The following is a 22174-nucleotide window of genomic DNA, read 5'->3' as shown; positions in this document are numbered from 1 at the left end:
AGTTAAAGACAGACTCAAAGGACTATATCTATACTACTCCTTGACTGAAAGAACAGAACTGAATCAGTCCCCAGACCTATAAGGACTCCTGCTCATGAAGGTTAATTAGAGTGGGGGGGGAAACCAAACTTATTTTCAGGTGTACACAATTACCCAAATAACCAAATGCCTCTCATAGAATGTTAAAGGTCCCTGCCAAACTAAGGAAATCTTTCCTTTCCAAGCATAGATACACTATCAGTGCATTTCTTATGTTGAATACCATACTATTACAAAGATTAAAGTGAAATACTTCTCAATCAAAATGTATTTTGAAATGTACAACTTTTCCATTCACTAATATTTTACTTCCAACTAGAAATTAGTTACAAAGCACCTTGCCTTTTGTCTTTTTTATTAATTTTCCCTCTTCCCCATTTCCACTTACATCCCTCCCTCTGTTTCTTAAACTTCTTCCTGACTTTCTGCAAAACGCAGCTTATCCAGGAACTGCACTTAAACAATGACAAAGGGATAGAAAAGACAAAAAGAAAACTGTTTCCTGTGTTAATCTTAAAAGGAAAATTCAATTAAAGCAGCATCTAGCATTCGGCATTCTCATAAAGAAAAGGTAAATGTTAACCTGTTTGAAAATGTTACATGCTATAAATAAGTTACAAAATTAAACATTACAATGGAAAAGAATAAAATCTCCTACCTTTCAGCACTAAATGCTGACTCTGTGTCGATGTACACAACAGCTCCTTCTAATCCTCCCAGGTTGGTGGGTAACGTGGCCAAAATGCTCATCATTATACAAAACTGAGTTTTTCCACAACCTGGTGGGCCTGTAATCTAAAAAAAAAAAAAAAAAAAAGGTATTTCTATAAACATCACAAGCTACTCAAAGCAAAATCCTTTTAACAACTTGCCACTTGCACAGTCCCACTAACTTGGGTTCCTGGAGTTCCTTAATGTTCCTTAACATTCCTTAGAATGTTCCTTAAACATTCTAATACATCTGTTGTAGGGAATTAACTCCCCTATGTGTCTGGTTGATACTAGTTAGATACCATCTGTGGGAAAAATGAGAGAATAGTGACTCAAATCATGCTCTGTGTTCTGTAGTTCAAATGAAAAGCTTTGGTTGAGAGAGGCTGGAGGGGGCATTTATACATTCAGAACTGGGAGTTCTGTATCTTTTCCTCATTAAGACATTTATAGAAGGAACTTGAAAATCCTTAAGAGGCTTTAATAATTGGATTAGCATTTCTTATGAATTGGCCTTTTAGAACAATTTTGTACTAGTCCCCTAAAAAGCTACTTTGATCTTTATTGTGAATAGTAAAGAATTTAGGGGTGAAGAGTTCTGATGTATAAAATTTATTTTCAAATGCTTCAGAAAAAAAAGGCATGTGCACACACACACGTGTGTGTATACAGAGAAAGATTAAGCAAATGTAACAAAATTCAACAATTGTTGAATCCACGTGATGCATACTTTGAAGTGTGTTTTGAAATTTTAGTTGGTGAAAGCTATTCTGAGATTATATAATTTGAAATCAAGAGCCTAGAGATGGAAAAAAATAGGAAATTCTCAAGTCCAACTAGAAGTAGTTAATAAAAATTAATTTGAAAATGTTAAAAAAATATATCCCCTTTAAACATATGCTATTTGTCACACTGGTTGTGGCATCCAAATTTTAAGAACCAAAACACTATCCCTTTTGTAAAAATAACACTAATAATTTTAACACAATTTTTCACAAAGGAAGGGAAGGAACAAGAGGGAAGGAGGAGAGAAAAAAATCTCAGGGAGAGATGAAAAAGTCTGAGCTAAGACTGAAACAGACTATAAATATTTGAATAAACTGTCTTAGATACTTCATGAAGTAGGGAGAAATAAGAAGGGATGACCCATGAGTCTACCTCATTTATACCAGGGGTTCTCAAACTTAAAAGCGCTGATTGCCTGGCAAGCTTATTAACCGGCATCTCTGGTTCAGTAGGTCTGGGATGTGGCCTGAGAATTTACATTGCTAATAAATTCCCAGGTGATGCTTATGCTGCTGTACACTTTTGAGAACCAGTCTTAAAATTTAGTCTAAAGCTAACCTTCATTTATCAAGTCTCAACAGTAAAAACACAAAAGCTCACAAGTTAAAAACTATGTGCTGATTTATTTTAATCTCTAAACAGTGATTTAGACTTTCAGAATAAATTGTAGCTACCAATAACAGTTTGCCAGATCATGAGTAATCAGTGAAAAGGGGTCTCCAAACGTTTTTGATTACAGTCTGGCCAAGTGAAAACAAACAAAATTTGGTATGGTCTTCCAATGTATGTATATCTATTATATACATACTATTTTACTAATACATTCTATATAATATAAAGCAATATAAAATAGTGATCAAAAAATTAAAAATAAGAATTTAAAAAGTTTCGTATCTTATTTTTTTAAAGATTTTATGTATTTATTTGAGAGAGAGAGAGACAGAGAGTGCATGCACAAGCACGCATGAGCGGGGGAGGAAGTGGCTGAGGGAGCCCCATGCGAGACTCCATCCCAGGACCCCGAGATCATGACCTGAGCGAAAGGCAGACACTTAACTGACTGAGCCACCCAGGTGCCCCTCATATCTTATTAGTTGTACAGATTTTTTTTTTTAAGATTTTAGTCATTCATTTGAGACAGAGAGATACAGAGAGAGCATGAGCAGGGGGAGAGGCAGAGGTAGAAGAAGAAGCAGACTCCCTGCTGAGCCAGGAGCCCAACACGGGACTTGATCCCAGACCCCGGAGATCATGACCCGAGCCAAAGGCAGATGCTTAACTGGCTAAGCCACCCAGGCGCCCCCAGATCTTTTTTTTTTTTTTTTCAATTTATTTACTTGAGAGAGAGCCTGAGCCAGGGCAAGGGAGAGGGGTGGAGGGAGAGAGAGACTCTCAAGCAGATTCCCCACCAAGCAGGGAGCCCAAAGCAGGGCTCAATCCCACCACCCTGAGATCATGACCTGAGCCAAAATCAAGAGTCAGACGCTTAACAATCTGAACCACCCAGGTGCCTCCAGATCTTTTCATTCTTATAAAAACTTAACACTTTTAGTGAAGCAATGATAATAATGATAATAACAAATGAAATTATATTATTATTTAAGTATTTTGTCATTCAGTGATTGAAATGTCAGGTCCTAAGTTCCATGTATTTACATGCAATGGCTGTGTAGTTGAGAAAGGGATAATTGCAAAAATGTAAGAACTGAATTTTTAAAATACATCACTCGTACTTACTATGTTCGTTTTTCAATAACTTTCATCAATTAGCAAAAGTTTGTGTTGAACTTTGGCTAATAAATTTCCATCTTTCCTCATGTCAATCAGTTGTTCTTACAACATAATCAAAAGATATAGCATTTTAAATTTTTAACAATTGGTTTAAAAATAAAAACTATTTGGAAGATTTTTCAACTGTATAGCAAATATTGTTACAAGGTTTTTAAAGTGTGCAGAAAACAAAGTTTTCACAAAACAACATCTTTGACAACAAAAATAACATTATAAAAGAAACATTTCCAAGCAATGTTTTTTTTTTAAAGATTTATTTATTTATTTGACAGAGAGAGACAGCGAGAGAGGGAACACAAGCAGGGAGAATGGGAGAGGAAGAAGCAGGCTTCCAGCGGAGCAGGGAGCCCAATGCTGCCGGGCTCGATCCCAGGACCCCGCGTTCATGACCTGAGCTGAAGGCAGATGCTTAACAACTGAGCCACCCAGGCGCCCCCAAGCAAAGATTTTAAAAACACTCTGTATTTTAATCTGTCTTTAAAAAGGCACTGACTTTCTCACTCATTGTTAAAACATCACCTTTACTTTAAAGGGATGTTGTCAGAGTATACCACTGATTTGGGTGGTTGGTTAATTTTTAATCTGCTATGAAGCATATTACATAGCCACTTGTCATATAACAAAGGTCAGCAAGTTTGACATATCTTTTCATTTAAAAACATGTTTCACCCATCTTTAATAGGTAGAATTCAACAGCTCTTTTACAATCTTTGCTGTGAGATCACCAAAGAAGCCCTTTGGGATTCAAATGATTTTCATGGTCAGTTCCCATCTCATTACAGAGTGCTACAGAGATTCCACACTTCACTAGTCAGGTTTTTATAAAAATTAACAACACTGATACCATCCTGAAGCACTCTCCACACATCTGACATCAACTTCTGTGTTGCTACAGATTGCCTAAGGATGATGCAACAGAAAAGTTCAAAGAATCTCACAGAGAACGTCCATCCATATACCTACCATTTACTTACCATTTTTACCATTACTATGACTAGACTAGACTCATCTATCCAACAACCCATCCCTCTATCCATTCATCAATCTAGCTCAGGTTTTGTTTTGTTTTGCTTTTTAAAGATTTTATTTTTACGTAATCTCCATACCCAATATGGGGCTCAAACTTACAGCCTTGAGATCAAGAGTGGCACACTACACCCACTGAGCCAGCCTCAGTCTCAGGGTTTTCTTAATGCATTTTAAAGTAAGCCAGAGACATCAATATGCTTTCCCTTAACAATTCACCATGTATATCATTAATATGAGTTTAATATGTATGGTTCTTTTCTTTTTAAGGTAAACTTTACATACAGTAAAATGCTGATGAGTTCCAACAAATGTATACATACACACGATCTAAACCCCTATGAGTCAGAACATTACCATTACCGCAGGAAATTCCCTCATAAACATTGTTTTATGTTCAAGAAATTATTTATATTCAAGAAGTTATATAAACATTGTATTATATTCAGGAGACTTATTAGGGAGAATATATCTTCTCTGACCCATCTTTAGTTTAATGGCACACACAAAAAATTTAGTTCTTCCTGTTATTTCATTACTGAAACAAAATCTAGCTAAGATGATAATCTGAGTCATGGTAGAAACTTCTGTACTTTATTTAGCATCTTTCCACACTGAATAATCTGTTTTAATTCTTAATGCTTCAAATCATCTCTAATGATTTCTATATAACTTCTGACAGTATCTGTTCACAAAAGAATCCACTTAAGTTGTTGCCATATTGTTTTCTATGTTTTATTTCATTCATTTTACTGCAACAGGAAGAATAAGTGTGTCCCTAATGTTATTAATAACGTATTACATTTGGTCTTTTACTATTGCGAAAACTCAAAAGAGGCTTTTAAATATCTATCATTAATTTTAGTGATATTTTTCTAGATATTGAATTATGTATTACATAACTTTAAATGTCACTAAAAACTTATGGAAATTTGTCTTCCTATCCCATGTATTTTTTTTTTTAAGATTTTATTTATTTATTTGAGAAAAAGAGGTAGAGCAAGCGAGAGAGAGAACGCATGCAAGTAGGGGCAGGAGCAGAGGGAGAGGGACAAGCAGACTCCATGCTGAGCACATAGCCTGAAACGGAGCTTGATCCCACAACCCCAAGATCATGACCTGAGCTGAAATTAAGAGTCAGATACTCAGCTGACTGAGCCACCCAGGCACCCCTATCCTGTGTGTTTCTTAATTATGATGGCTTCCTACTATCATTACTCAGTATTTCAAGGGACAAAAAACAGCAAAAGTTTCAATATAAAGGATAATGGATTTAATTCCATATATCAGATTGTCTTTAGAATTTCAAAATTTTTTGGATGTCTTCTCAGATAGAATTAGATTGTCATTGATTTACTTCATTAGTCAGAGGAGATTCAACAGCTGACTTGTCTGTGCATGTGGTTCACTTCTAGCACATTATCAGTATGGACTCTAATATACAGTTTCTTTGCAGGAATCTTTTTGACATTTGTTTGTTTTGTGAGATTCGGTTTAGTTAAATCCAAAATCCACTTAACTAGGTATGTAGAACCACAATTCATCCCAGGATGCTGAAAATAAAGGTACAGCAAGGTGCCTCTGTCACCCTTCTGTATCATTTCCTCATGGATTATTCCTGACACATGACAGTCTGACGTACAGACCAAGTGAGAATGCCAGTGTCAATCTATATATTAAATACTCATTAAGGTTTATTTCATTTTTTAGGTTGAAATGACAATAAAAGTTCAAAATTTTTTTCCCACAACCTAAGGGACCATCTTACATATTCTGCTTTAGAAACTGCTAGTTTTAAAGAGCCCCAAACACTTTTTTATCATTATCAAAGACAGCATGGATCAAGTTAATTATCAGAAATCAGAGAAAAGGTAACTTTTGCCAGTAAAAGTTGGAAGTGGATCTAAAAAATGAAAAATGGTTAGTCTTCACTGCCTGTCTATACATACTGTCTACAGGCCAGGTTTTAAATATGTTCTAAGATTTAATGAGCTTGAACCCCTTAAATGCTTTGTGATTTTTAGTGAAAAGGTAAAACAAGCCACTGTTTTAATTGAAATGACATATGAAAACATTCATCCAGTAACATATCAAGTCCCATGAAAATGTAAGATATTCTCTTATTATTCCATCTTTAAAGAAAACACGTAAAATATCTGAAAACTTAAACAAGTATAACTGGCATTTTTTCTACTTCATTATTTTCATGTACTATTCAGTACAGTCCAGGGAAAAGTAGAACATTATGTGAATAACATTATAAGATTTCTGGGTTTGTTTGCTTTGTTTTTACTTTGCATTCGAAGTTGGATAATTACATTAATTTAAGCTATAATAACTAATTTCTAATTCTTTAGCAATCTCAGATCCTCTTCATATATTTTTCACTCTCTTCCTAGACTCAAAAAAATTTATGCTGTATGCAATTCTGATGGGCTGACTGGAGTTAAATTTCATTATTTTTTCAGGTTTACTTAGTGGGTTAAAACATTTCAACATTAATAATTTTTAGCTTCAGATAGTTTAGCTCTGAATTCTACCAGCCAAACCACAAAGTTTCAAGTTGTGTTCAATTCCCAGGTTCAGCTCCAATGGTGGTTAGAAAGAGAGAACATGCCAAACCAGAATAGTCTCAGTTAGTTGCTTCTTGGAAACTCAGAGTGAATACAACATTTACTACACACAGAAGACACCAGTAAAATATAATCAGCTTTATATAGTTTAGATTCTGGGCTTCAACCCTGCCTGAGAAATAAAAGAACTGAAAGAAAATAACCAGTGGTGAAGATCACTCAAATATCAACAAGGAAGCAAATATTAATAATTAGTTCAAAGGAGAAAGAATTATTCCCAAGAAAAGAAAGTCTAATTGTACTAAATTAAAAATGAAGCCTCGTCATTTTAATCTTTAGAGAGACTTAATGGTTAAGATGAATGTGAAACCTGGACCTGTTAGGACCTAAAACCAAGTTAACTCTCCTCTCATTCAAGATGGGGGCAACAGGATGGTCCATCTGCCAAACCAATACTTCCCCCAAGAAAATGTAAGGACTGCCTGGTTCTGATCTAAGAGCTCTGGAAACTCTGTATCATTTTTTTTTAAGATTTTATTTATTTATTTATTTGAGAGAGAGAGAGAGAGAGAGCACATGAGAGGGGAGAGAGGCAGAGGGAGAAGCAGACTCCCCACTGAGCAGGGAGCCCGATGCGGGACTCGATCCCAAGACTCCAGGATCATGACCTGAGCCGAAGGCAGTCGCTTAACCAACTGAGCCACCCAGGCGCCCTGTATCATTTTTTTTTTTAATGACACTCCTCACCCATCATTTGTCTCCATTTGCTCTACAACTATGCAGAAATATGATTAGGCCTTCAGACCTACAGAATTCATTTGAAAAATAACTAATTCTCAAAATCCTAACACAAACAAACAAAATCTCAATCTCAGAAAGGCCAGGTACCACTTTGCCTTGTGAAAAAAACCTTGGATCTTAAATTACGTTACATCAACATGTGGAAGATTTTATTTCATATTAACAACTGCTGTCTTTCAAGTACATGGGAAGGGACAAAAAAAGAGAAGGAAGGGGAACAGAGCAGAAAAACACAGGAGGACATGGAAATGACAAGTACCCCAAGCTTCACAGTTAAAAAAACATCAAACAGTATCAAGGGACATAATCATGCATTTAACCATCATAGAACATGTGCCACATAAAAGATTCTATGAAATCTTTACGGAGAGAGATGTTTATTTCTAAATCAGGAAGTGAGTGAAGAATTAGGAACAATGATCCAATCAACCACATCTGCTAAACTCCTGTATTAGGACAGAGGCCTGGTTATCTTGCCTTTCAAAACACTGGGCAGGATAAACAAACCACATCAGCGGAATAGGGTCAAGGAAAGCCGATTAGAAATTTCTCCCTAGTACTCCTACTGCTGTTGTTACACATGGAGTGCGCCTTAACCTGACTAGATTTCGAAGGAGATGAGACCCATCGTGGCCGACCCGCACACCCATGAGCAAGAAAAATAAATGTTTGCCGCTGTTTTAAGCAGTGTAAGCAGCCAAAATTGATTAATCAAGCATTTATGTCTTGTACTTCACTGTTTACGCATGTCTATCACATGCCTGGCCCTTGTAGGCATTTAAGTTTACAACCCTGCCTTATTAGCTCCTGTGATCTTGCAGGCCACAGCTAACCTTGCCAATAAGAAAGAAAAAGAACTGTATATTTAACTGTTCTGAGGAAAGATTAGGATGCCAAAATAGGAGTCTGGCATTCTGCTCCCATCGTTTGGGGATAGTAGAATAGTCACTTCCAAAGCAAAACTGATCCACTCAAGGAGGACACCTGGCCGCCTTAAATCATGAACAAAGCATGGAAATGAGTCAGGAAATACAAATAATATAAAAATGTGCTACATCCTTTCTTAGTATTTAGAGCAAGGATCTGGGTATAATCATCCCTCTTAGATGTTATAAAGATTTGGCAGTGCTTCATAGGTTTACTCTTCCAGAGGTACTCTTGAACAAAGATATGCAGATCTTATATCCTTTTTTGTTGAGATGAGTTTGGACCAGTACTCTAGTCCAGTAACCTCAGGATTACAATATGAAAACACTTTTTTTGGCAATCCCTTTAAATACAACCTTAATTTTACCGAATCACATTAGCATCTTTATTTTACATTCTCAGCAGGGTGATCTTGACCCCAAGGGTGAAACCTGGTTTTGATAGGGGAGGGGGGAGATTTTACTCTTTTTCTATCTAAAACACAGATATACAGACCATACATAAACAGGTATACAGTGTATCTGTGGTATTAAAATCTCATGGGGAGGACTTTATTAGAAAAAAAAAAAATGTCTAAAAAGCTCCTAAGGGGAGAAAATGAAAACAGGATTGAGAAACACTGATTTAATCTACATGATCCCCTATGAGAAAGCTACCATGTGGTTTGACCTCCACATAATGTAAACTTTTAAACTTTAAATTTCAAACGTATCTTTACTACCAATCACCAGTAATAACAGATGCAGAAATTATCTGCTTAGATATTCCTCAAGTATGGAATTTGACGTTCTCAGGGAATGGGACAAAGTCCTGTAGTTCAATCTCATCTGTGATTCTGCAGAGGCAGTTTCTCTTTGATTTTCTCCTCTGCTACTTCTGTTCCGGCACAACTGCTTCTCTAGTTCCACTTTTGATCTTGGTGCTGTAACTGCATCTACACAGATTCAGTGACGTTCACATCAATCACAACTGGGGAATCAGGAAAGAGCAGCTATAAAAATGCCAGCAGAATGTTTCCAGACTCATTCTTACTCCCTCCGTTGTCTCCAGGCTCATCTAAGTTTATTCTACCAGTTGCCTTACCTATCTCTCACCACTTCTAACTTCTATCTGATATCTGGAACTCCAGGTTTGACCTTTTAACCAGAAACAAAGATCAGGCAATGCAATTAATTAGACACCTGCATTGATACCATATTAGTTCTCTATCACTCTAACAAATTACCACAGACTTACCAGCCTAAAACAACACCCGTTTCTTATCTGACACTCCTGTAGGCTAGCAGTCAGTCTGGATGGGCTTGACAGGGCTCTCTGCTCAGTCTCACAGGGCCAAAATCAAGGTGCCGGCTGAGCAAAATCCACTACTCCGCAGCCACGGGTCTGAGCTCCCTGTGTCCTTGCTGGCTGTCATCCGAGGACTGCTCGCTGCTTCTAGAGGCCACCTACCTACATTCCTTCTCACAGTCTTTCTGATTTCTACTTCTCTAGCCAGAGAAAGCTCAGTTTCCAAGGGCCCATGGAAGTAGATCAGGATAATCTCCCTCTCTTAAAGTCGATTGTGCCATAGAACATACCATAATAATGGGAATGATACTTTATCATATCCACAGGTTCCAGGGGTTATGGCAGAGCATCTCCGGGAGGCCATTTTAGAATTCTGTCTACCACAGTCTCCGAGAATGGATAGGTAATAATATCAAGTTTTTTAAGACTTACACACACACACACACACACAGACATATATGCATGCATACATATATAAACATACATCTATAGTGACAGCCAGGCTCTAAGAAGGACCCAGTGATCTCACTCTGGTATTCACACCCTTCTGTAGTCCCCTCCCACACTGTAACAGGTATGTCTGTGTAATAGAATACAGCAGAAGGAATGCTACGTAACTTCCAAAGCTAGGCCATAAAAAACAATGCTATTTCTACTTTGTTCCCTAAGATCATTTACTCTAGGGAAAGTCAACTGCCATGTCAGGAAGACAGGCAAGCAGTCCTGTGGAGAGGTCCAGGTGGCCAGTAACTGAGCCTTCCTGCCAACAAGAGCCAGGACCAACTTCCCACCCACATGAGTGAGCCATCTTGGAAGCATCCCGGCCAGCTCCAGTAAGGTTTTCAGATGACTGCAGCCTCATCAATACCTTGACTGTAATCTCATGAGAGACCATAACCAGAAAACCAGCTAAGATGATCCTGAATTCCTAACTCACAGAAACTGAGATAATAAATCTTTCTTGCTGTTTTTAGCCACTAAACTTTGGAATGATTTGTTAAACAGCAGTATATAACAAATCTATAAATATGCAACTACAGATATACAGATATTAGAGATATTTAAGAAAAAAACTCCTAAAATGAAAGAATCACTGAAGTTCATTAATAAAAGATCAATTAAGTAGAAAACTCATATTTCTTAAATGTACCATTTTGATAATTTTTAGTGGCATACAAATGAAAATGAATATTATACCTTAGAATAGCAATCTTTAAAAATTACTAAAGTTTGGCTTATTTCAAGATCCAAGGAGAGAATATGAGATAGCAATAAACAAAGCATTACAGTAAACAAGCACTATAAAGTGTTTAAATACAAAATCATTCTCTCTACTAATATTTATTAAGTACCTTCTACATATGCTAATACTATGAATCTAACAATAAAAATAAAAAGACATAATCCCTGCTCACTTGGAATTTATTCTCCAATGAGGAAGACATGCACTAATTAATCCTACGAACACTACAACTTTAACAGTGACAAGTGCTACATAGAAGAACCATAGTACATGGTTCAGTTCTCTAGAAACATATGACAATTCTAAATATGTTAAGTTAAAACACAATAAAATAGGCTCAAAATACATTAAGTAAAAAATAATAGAACTACAAGTAAATGTGTCAATTCAACATTTTATTTTTTTTTAAATATTTTATTTTATTTATTTATTTGAGAGAGAGAGAGAGAATGAGAGACAGAGAGCACGAGAGGGAAGAGAGTCAGAGGGAGAAGCAGAACCCCTGCTGAGCAGGGAGCCCGATGTGGGACTCGATCCCGGGACTCCAGGATCATGACCTGAGCCGAAGGCAGTCGCTTAACCAACTGAGCCACCCAGGCGCCCCAATTCAAGAACATTTTAACAGCCTTCTCTAAATTACTATTAGGTCGAGCTGAGAAAAAAAAACCTGGTAAAGATGAAGAAGATTTGAACAACCCAAATAACAAGCTTAATTTAATGGTCATATGCAGAGCATTCAAATATTAGAGAATAATCATTCTTCTCAACCGCACCTGAAGCATTTATAAAAATCGATCACATATTAAACCTTAAAACAAGTTTCAGAAATTTTCAGAGAATCGGTATCACATAAAATTCTCTGACCAAATGAATTTAGGTTAACGATCTAATTTTGAAAAGATAAGTTTTTTAATTAAATAAATTAGATTTTCAAAAATTTCAAATAACTCATGAATTAGAAAAGCAATCATAATGGAAATTTTAAAATACCCTTAGAACTAAATAAAGATGAAAATGCTTTATATAAAAAAAATGAAGCAATGGATATTCATAGCCTACAAGCTCAGAGTTAAAAAAAAAAAAAGAAAAACTGAAAGTTAATGGATTAAATGTACAATAAGTTTGGAGGTGGGGGAGAATAATGGCAGAAAACATGCAATTACATAGGAGACAATAAAATAAAAGAAATAATCAAAGTAGAAGACAAAGAAAAGATAGAGACAACCAAAAAAGAACAACAAAAAGCACAGTCCTTTGAAAAGACTATAATAGGGACACCTAGGTGGCTCAGTTGGTTAAGTGTCTGCCTTTGGCTTGGTTCATGATCCCAGGGTCCTGAGTCCCACATCACACTCCTTGCTCAGTAGAGAGCCTACTTCTCCCTCTGCCTGCCACTCCCCCTGCTTGTACTCACTCTCTCTTCTCTGACAAATAAATAAATAAAATCTTTAAAAAAAAAGACTATAATAATTTTCAAAACTCTGTCCAGACTTTTTAAAAAGAAAGGGAAAAGGAAGACAAAGTAAGTAATGTTAGGAATGAAAAGGGGAATAAAAATCACATATAGGGGAAGGTGGGGAGGGGGGACGGGTTAGCCTCTTGATGGGTAGTAAATAGGGCACGTACTGAATGGAGCACTGGGTGTTATACCCAAACAATGAATCACAGAACACTACATCAAAAACTAATGATGTAATGTATGGTGATTAACATAACATAATAAAATAAAATTTTAAAAATCACATATAAAACCAGATTTTTTTATTTTTTTAAAACCAGATTTAAAGATAAGGAGAGTCCAGGGCGCCTGGGTGGCTCAGTTGGTTAAGCGACTGCCTTCGGCTCGGGTCATGATCCTGGAGTCCCGGGATCGAGTCCCACATTGAGCTCCCTGCTCAGCAGGGGGTCTGCTTCTCCCTCTGACCCTCTTCCCTCTCGTGCTCCCTATCTCTCATTCTCTCTCTCTCTCTCAAATAAATAAATAAAATCTTAAAAAAAAAGATAAGGAGAGTCCAGTGAATAACTTTATGACAATAAATTTGAAAAATTAAAGACAATGGGCATATTCCTAAAAATATCATTCACCAAAACTACTCAAGAAGAAATAGAAAACCTGAATAGTCCTATAAATCATAAAGGAATTGATTTGTTTTTTTAATCTTCCCACAAGGAAAATACCAAGATCAGACAATTTTTCAGACAAGTTTTATCAAATATTCAAGAAACAATTCTAATTTGTACAAACTATTATAAAATATTAAAAAAGAGATATTACACAGTTCATTCTACCAATTAACTCAAAATAGATCACACAAAAATTAATTCAAAATAGATCATAAACTAAATGTAAAACCTAAAACTATAAAACTTTAGAAGAAAACATAGCAAAAACTCACTGTGTCTTTGGCTGGACAAAGAATTTGTAGAGATGACCAAAAGCACAATCTATAAAAGAAAAAAACTGATAGACTGGACTACACCAGAATTAAAAGCTCCAAAAGCTACCATGAACAAACCAATGAACAGACAAGCCACAGACTGGAAGAAAACAATTGCAAATCCTATATCTGATAAAGGACTTGTATCCAGAATGTATAAAGAATGGCTTACAACTGAGTAACAAGAAAACAACCAATTAAAAAATAGGCAAAAGATCTGAACAGATATTTCACTTAAGAAAATACACAAATGGGGGCACCTGGGTGGCTCTGACTCTCGATTTTGGCTCAGATCACGATGTCAGGGTCATGGGATGAAGCCCCACCTGGGGTTCCACTCTCAGCAGGGAGTCTGCTTGGGGATTTTATCTCCCTGTCCCTCTACCCCTCCCCCTGCTCACACACAGGCATTCTCTCTCTCTAAAATAAATTAAAAAATCTTAAAAAAAAAAAAAAAAGAAAATACACAAATGGCCGGTAAGCACATGAATAGGTGTTCAGTATCATTAGTCATTAGGGAAGTGCAATTAAAACTACAATGAAACTGGCAATTCCACAGCAAGCCTGGCTGTCAGAGTAGGGATGAAGTGCCTGTGGTCCCCCCAGTGGCACAAGGGGGAGGAAAAAAACCCCTACAATGAAATACCACTATACACCCACTAGAATAGCTAAAATCAAAGAGATAAACAATACTAAATGTTAGTGAGGATGTGGAGAAACAAACCATCACACTTTGCTAGTGAGAATGTGAAATGGTACAGCTATTTTGGAAAGCAGTCTGGCAGTTTCTTAGAAAGTTCAACATACAGCTATCATATGATCTAGCCACTCACTCCTAGTAATCTACCCAAGAGAAACAAAAACCTATGTCCATACAAAGACATATCCATGAATGTTCATAGCAGCATCATTCCTAATAGATGAAAAATGGAAACAATCTAAGTGTCCATCAACTGATGAGTGGATAAACAAAATGTGCTACAGCCATACAATGGAATACAAATCAACAATTAAAAGGAACAAACTAGGGGCACCTGGGGGCTCAGTCATCAAGCGTCTGCCTTTGGCTCAGGTCATGATCCCAGGGTCCTGGGATCGAGTCCCACATCAGGCTCCCTGCTCAGCAGGAAGCCTGCTTCTCCCTCTCTTACTCCCCCTACTTGTGTTCCTGCTCTCGCTGTCCCTCTCTCTGTCAAATAAATAAATTTTAAAAATCTTTTTAAAAAATAAAATAAAATAAAAGGAACAAACTACTAATACATACTACAACATGGATGAACCTTAAAAATGTCACACTATGTGAAAGAAACCAAAGACAAAAGACTACATTTTAATATGATTCCACTTATATGAAATGTTTAGAAAAGGCAAATATATAGAGACAGAAAAATAGATCAGTGGGTACCCAAGGCTGAGGATGGAAGCAGGGATTACCTATAAATATGCATGAGGGAAATTTTTAAGGTGATGGAAATGTTCTAAAATTAGATTGCGGTGATGACTTACTAGAAAATTACCAAATGTTGAATTATGCAATTAATAATGGTTGAGTTTTTATAGCATTTAAATTGTACCTTAATAAAACTGCTTTTAAAATAACCAAATGATGGGCGCCTGGGTGGCTCAGTCGTTAAGCGTTTGCCTTTGGCTCAGGTCATGATCCCAGGGTCCTGGGATCGAGCCCCACATCGGGCTCCCTGCTCCGCGGGAAGCCTCCTTCTCCCTTTCCCACTCCCCCTGCTTGTGTTCTCTCTCACGCTGTGTATCTCTCTGTCAAATAAATAAATAAAATCTTAAAAAAAATAATAATAACCAAATGATTTATGAAAAGATATTCAAACTCATTAGTAATCAGGAAAATGAAAACTAAGATCATAGATGCCAAAGATGGGCATAAGTTAAGAAATTTGATAATACTAAGGCATGAAGATATAGAGCAAGAAGAATTCCTGCACACCACTGGTAGGAATTTAAACAGGCACAACCACTCCGGAAAACAATTTGTCCTGATTCTGCAAAGTTACATTCTGTACATATCCTATAACCAGGAAATCACTCCAAGGTAGATACCCTAGACAGGGGCCAGATAGTAAATATTTTAGGCTCTACAGACCATGAGATCTTTGCCACAACTAACTCGACTCTGCCTTCTATCATATAAACATCAGCAAACAAAACATAAACAAATTAGCATAGTTGTATTATAATAAAACTTTATTTAAAAAAACAGACATCAAGCTAGATTTGATCATTGGGCAGTAGTTTTGCCAATCCCTGCCCTAGAGAAATACTTATACATGTGATGCAGGGGACATGTACAACAATTTTCATAGGACTTGTTTATATTAGCAGCAAACTAGAAACAACCCAAAAGTTCACTCACAGGAAAAAAAGCTAAATAAATTGTGGCATATTTTCAAAATGGAATATGATACATCAGTAAAAGGGAATTATACTCCTGCTACCTGAAACAACATGGATAAATCTTAGAAAACACTATTAGGTAAAAAAAGCAATTCATAGAAGAGATATGATTTAATCACAGAAATGATTTAATAGAGCTCAAAATTAAGCAAAACTAAATAAAATGTTGTTATAGCTCCTATTTAAGTACATAGATGGTAAAAGAAAACTATACGGAAAAAAATTATAGGAATGGTAAAAATTCAGGAATACACATACACATCTCAATAGAAGGCCAAAGATAGGATCAGGGAGAAGACCATTAGTTTCAATGGTTTTGGTATTCTTCTGGTTCTTATTAAGTCATAGGGTCAAAAGACTTCATAAATTACACATGCAGGATATATTTAATCTTATACATATATATAAAATATACATTAAAATTTTGTTATTAAAAGGTAAACAGAAATACTCCCTATACTCAGCTGAAAAAAATCCCAAAATAACTGAAGAGGCTACCTGTAACTAAAACAGAAAGTAAAGAACTGGCCACTAATAAGCAGTCAAAGTATTCATGCTCCAAGTCAGCCAAGGAGATTATGACAAAATACCAATATGGCTTGTAACTACCACTTGGATTCAGAAAGAATTGACAAATGCCAAGTGAAAAAGTATTAAAAATTATTCTAAAACTTAGAAAATAAAAAAGTAGCAGTTGGTTAATCTTAAGTTCAATATTTGCTATTTAAATAACTTTATAAGTATGGAACACCGCTGTTATAAACTCATTTGAAGAGGTCCAGCTAGAGTGCAAAAAGATTACATACAATAGGATTCTGGCACCATCTGGTGGCAGTACCCTGCAACAGCAGGGGTTTTTTTGTTTTCTTTAAAGAGTCTCTCGTCCATTTATCAACTATCTAATAGGCATCCTCCAAGCATAGTACACACACATTTTTAAATCTTTCTTAGAAGACAGGGCATAAAATAAGGTATAGTATCTAAAACAGAATGCCCATCTTCAAGAAAAAAAATCTACACCTGAATTTATGACTATCAGAATGTCAGAGTCTGCTCTTGCTTAGAAGTTTGCTTAAAGTATCTATGCTCCTAGAACTCTCAAGCAAGAAGTTCCTCAGGAGTATCCTGGTTAAGTCCATGAGTCACACCGGACCAGTAAGCACGCCAATGCAGCTTGCAAGGAAAAGAACTGTGGTGGTTTTTAAATATCTTCAATCTCACTATGGAAAATACAGAGGTTCCTCAAAAAATTAAAAATAGATCTATATACAACTCAGAAATTCCTCTTCTGGATATATACCCAAAGGAAATAAAAACAATTTCATCAAGATATCTGCACTCCAATGTTTATCATAGTAGTATTCTCAATAGCCAAGATATGGAAACAACCTAAATGCCCAACACAGATGAATGGATTTAAAAACGCGGCATATATACACAATGGCAGGCGAGAATTCTACCACTGAACCACCCATGCACCTACACAATGGAATATTACTCAGCCATGAGGAGGGAAGATAACCTCTCATTAGCAACAACATGAATGGACCCTGAGTACATTATACTAAGCAAGATAAGTCAGACAAAGAAATGTACTGTACGATATCAGTTATATGTGGAATCTAAAAAAGTTAAACCTGTAAAAAAAAAAAAAAAAACAGAGTAAAATGGTGGTTAAAAGGGGGTGGGGTGGGGAGATAAGAGTGCTGGTGTTTGGGGCACCTGGGTGGCTCAGTTGTTGTGTCCAACTCTTGATTTCAGCTCAGGTCATGATCTCAGGGTCTTGAGATTGAGCCCTGCACCAGGCTCCATGCTCGGCAGGGACTCTACTTGAGATTCTTTCCCACTGCCCCTCATCCCCTTCCCCGCTCACCTGTGCCCTCTATCTCTCTCTCTCTAAAATAAATAAATCTTTAAAAAAAAAAAAAGTGATGGTGTTTAACAGTACAAACTTGTAATGAAAAGTAAATAAGCAATAGCGATCTAATGCAGTCTAATGAATATAGACAATAATATTGTACTATAATTGTGTAATGTGATAAATATTGATATATCAGCAATATTACATTATATCAATGCATTAAAGTAACATAATGAAAACCTTAACCTTACATAATATTACATGTCCAATTTATTCAGTTAAAAAAAATGTCCTTGGGGCACCTGGGTGGCTCAGTCAGTTAAGTGTCCAACTCTTGATTTTTGGCTCAGGCATGATCTCAGGGCTGTGAGATCAAGCCCCACATGGAGCCTGCTTGAGATTCTCTCTCTCCCTCTGCCCCTCCCCTCTTCCCCTCTCTGAAAGAAAGAAAATGTCCTTGAATTCTTGACACTTCTTTCAAAAAGTAGACCCAATTTTGCCTTTCCTAGAACATGAGCTGTACTTAATGACTCGCTTCTAAAGAAGAGAATGTGGCAGAAATTAACGGTATGTAACTTCCACAGCTAAATCATCAAAGGCGTCGCCACTTCCATCTTGCCTTCTTTTGGATTACTCACCCTAGGGGAAGTCAGCCACCATGTCACGAGGAACTCAAGCAGCCTGTGGAAGAGCCCACTTGGAGAGGAACTGTGACCTCCTACCAACAACCAGCAACAACTTCCCAGTTATATGAGTGAGCCCTCTCAGAAATACCCTCCAGCCCCACAAAGCCTTCAAGATATTGCATCCCTCACCAATATTTCTGAGCTAAGCCGCTCCCAAAGAAACAGAAATAGCAAGTATTAATTGTTTTTAAGCCACTTCATTTTGAAGTAATTTGTTGTGCAAACATACATAACTAACACAACCTATCACATCCTAGAACCAAATTTTATCTACAACAGAAACAAAAAATAGCTCACTTCAGTTTAATACTATGATTTGCCCACATGTTAATAAAATTTCAAAGTTTCCTTCCTAATACACTAAGTAGTGTTCCTTTTTTAATTCCCCCAAATTGTTTCATACTATTTCATAATATTCATCATTTTCTAAGTTAATTTTAAGAAACAGCAACCTAAGCAGACTTTAGGTGGTCAGCAAGGACGGTTTTGAATATCTTTATTTTTGCAAAGCAACTATACTAGGTCCTGAGTGGAGAACCATGCCCTTGAGGCATGAAATAATTCATGTTTTTCAACTAAACTTTTTCCCCTGGCTCTGAAAGTTATAGGTAAATGGGAGGTTTGGAAAGTTTCTCCTTTACCTCTGTGAGGGATCCACAAGCCACACCACCATGCAGGGCTTCATCCAATGCAGAAAGGGTTGTAGCTAAGAAGGCTGGTGAGATAGAGGAAGACATTTGCATCTTCATCCCATAAGCCTGAACGAGAAAAAGACATTCTTTTCAATCTCCATGCTTATTCAAAACAAGAGAACAACTCCAAACCTCAATTTCTAGCAGCTGGAACCCCAATTCATCTCTCTCTTCCTCAAACATTTATTTGTTAAACAAAGATTTAGTCCATGCCAGAGACCATGCCAGACTATGGGGATATGACAGAAGAGACAGGCCCTGCCCTCACAGTACCTACGGTCACCCTGCAATTGAAATCAGGACTGGAAACTAGGCAATTACAATACAGTTATCAGAGATACCATGACAGGGAAAGGGGATTCACAGAGGCAGTGTACCTGATCTATGGATTTTGTGATCCAGGAAGACTTCAGAAGGAGCTGGATGTCTGAGCTAAAATGTGAAATAGCTGTTAAGCAAAGGAAATATGCATGTTCCTCCCAAAGAGACAGAACGTACAAAGAAAGGGAGAAAATGGGAATAAAAACTACAAAAAATGAAGAGTTCATTTAGAAGGGTTGAAAGAGGGAGTGTGGTCACAGTGGGGCCAGTGATGAGGCTGGAGAAATAAGCAGGAGCCAAATCATGAAAGAACCTTGTTGGAAGTCTGGGGTCAATGTGGAGAGCAACAAGGAATGACATGCTCAAGTTATCTTTTCAAACCAAGGTTGGTCTGTGAAGAATAGCCTGAAGGTAGGTACGGTAGCCTGATAAACGGCCCCCCAAAAGATATCTGCATCAAATCCTTGGAACCTGTGAATGTTACCTTCTTCTGAAAAAGGGCCTTTAAAGATGTGATTAATGTGATTACATACCTAGCAATGTTTAAGAACGCTTACCTCTGCAATTTTTAACGTTAAAAATTACTACTATTTTATTAAATTGTCCAAATAAACTGAGGTCAGGCCATAGAACTGTAATTATTCATTCATTCATTCATTCAACAAATACTGAGTACCTACTGCATGCCATACATATACTATGATAAACTCTGGGAACAGAAACAGAGACGGGGGAGCCTGGGTGGCTCAGATGGTTGAGCTTCTGCCTTCGCCTCAGGTAGTGATCCCAGGGTCCTGGGATCGAGTCCTACATCGGGTTCCCTGCTTGTGCTCTCTCACTCTCTCTGTCAAATAAATAAATAAAACCTTAAAAAAAAAAAAAAACAGGAGAGGAGATTCCTCAAAACCTTCTAAAAAAAGAGAAACAGAGACAGTTTTTAACCACTTAAAGTTTACAACTTAATAAATCTATGTATGAAATCCAAGGCCCTTCTGCTTCTGTGAGAATGTAGGAAAACTGGCATATTAATATTTATAAGCCATAAATTGCCCATCTCTGTCCAATCTCACCTATTAAATTCTTAGATCATTTAAACCATGGATTATCACATTTTTCTAAGGCTATACTCAGGTACATTAAAAAAAGAAAAGAAAAGCTACAGAAAAAAGTCATGTGGTAGCATCTGATTTAGAAATGTCTGAATATTGTCTGCAATGTATCAGGCTGTTGTCTGATAGGTGGGCCTGGGGACATTTTATCAAACGTGTAAAGGCTGCCCAATCTGTCAACACTGAAGTACTTCCTTAGCAACTATAAGTACACTAATCACTAGAATAATAGATTTAGTGACACATAAAAAAGACTGAAATGAAGGAACAAAGACTTCAGCAATGATAATATGTATATAAATGAAATAAAAAGGAATATTTTGGTATGCCACTCCACCAGTTTTTCTTCCCTATTGGTGGCTGCTTCTTCTCAGACGCATCATTATTTAATCTGATCTTAACTGTTGGCTTTGCTCAGAACTTGGTCTTGGATACACTTATCTCATTATCACATATTTACACTGATGGCTCCCAAATGTATACTGCTACGACAGACCTCTACCTCAGATTCCAGATCCACGTATCAAACTGCCTGCTTAGTATCTCCACTCAATGTTTTATAAGCACCTTACATTCAGGAAGTACTAAATTAAATTCATGATCTGCCTCCCTCAAGCCTGATCCTCTTTCCAGCATTCCTTATCTCAGGAAGTGGGACTATCCAGTTTCCCAAAGCAAAAAAATCAAGGAATCATCCGTCACTTTCCTGTATCTCACCAACACCCACCAGCAAACAATCACCAATCCTATTCATTCTCCCTCCTAAACATCTCTCATAACAACTAACATTATGCCATCTGCACTGACACCACACTAATAATGCAAGTTACAATCACTTTCTGTCTGGAATACAAGAGTAGGTACCTAACTGGTCTTCACAAACATTTTCCTACTCCTTTTCAATCACTTATCTATGTTCAAGACTGAGTTGTTGTTGTTGTTTATCATTAAACTTTTGTTTTAATGGGTCTCAAAATTCTGTGACAGATTTTTGGTCAAGTTGTGTCCATTAAAAAGTACTGATTTTAAAAATTAATAACTTGAAACTGCCACACATACACACAAAAAAACAAATGGTCCACAAAACATTCTCCTTTCCTTCCGAAGGTTTTGCCATGCATTGTTATCTTTAACCAGTCTTTTACTATTAAACTTAATTGGCCATTTGACACAAACAGTCCTGAGACCTTTCTTCCACCACTGATGAAGACTGGGGTGGCAGGTATTGGGGTTAATATTCATTTAGCCTCTGAGCTTTCTGGGCAGACTTGGTGACCTGGCCAGCTCCAGCAGCCTTCTTATCCACTGCTTTGATGACGCCCACAGCAACTGTCTGTCTCATGTCACCAACAGTAAAACGGGCCACAGGAGGATAGTCAGAGAAGCTCTTAACACGCATAGGCTTGTCAGGAACCATATCAACAATGGCAGCATCACCAGATTTCAAGAACTTGGGACC

The 22174-nt window shown here is 36.9% G+C and overlaps 1 protein-coding gene and 1 long non-coding RNA gene across 8 annotated transcripts in view; one reads left to right on the top strand and one right to left on the bottom strand.

Moving 5' to 3' along the window:
- RAD51B (RAD51 paralog B) overlaps nucleotides 1-22174 on the bottom strand; it is a 630999-nt gene that overhangs the window by 600805 nt on the left and 8020 nt on the right. For all 5 annotated transcript variants that reach the window (XM_073895412.1, XM_025869819.2, XM_025869821.2 and 2 more), the window contains exons 4-5: nucleotides 19235-19351; nucleotides 698-834 (exon numbers count right to left, since the gene is read on the bottom strand). In XM_073895412.1, the coding sequence (XP_073751513.1) occupies nucleotides 698-834; nucleotides 19235-19351 (254 nt within the window). The remainder of the gene's footprint in view (nucleotides 1-697; nucleotides 835-19234; nucleotides 19352-22174) is intronic.
- LOC141373266 (uncharacterized) overlaps nucleotides 1-22174 on the top strand; it is a 51400-nt gene that overhangs the window by 26849 nt on the left and 2377 nt on the right. Inside the window, exon 3 of one of the 3 annotated variants that reach the window (XR_012379048.1) lies at nucleotides 18492-18644. The exons of the other annotated variants lie outside the window; for them this stretch is intronic. This is a non-coding gene — a long non-coding RNA (uncharacterized lncRNA). Of the gene's footprint in view, nucleotides 1-18491; nucleotides 18645-22174 lie in introns of those variants that run through there. 3 annotated transcript variants of the gene reach the window in all.

The sequence above is a fragment of the Callorhinus ursinus genome, unplaced genomic scaffold, assembly GCF_003265705.2.
Source record: "Callorhinus ursinus isolate GAN/ISIS: 27379988/994484 unplaced genomic scaffold, GSC_fseal_2.0 scaffold8, whole genome shotgun sequence".
Classification (NCBI taxonomy): Eukaryota; Metazoa; Chordata; class Mammalia; order Carnivora; family Otariidae; genus Callorhinus; species Callorhinus ursinus.
The sequence above is the reverse complement of the archived record's forward strand: the minus strand, read 5'-3'. Positions and strand labels throughout refer to the sequence as shown.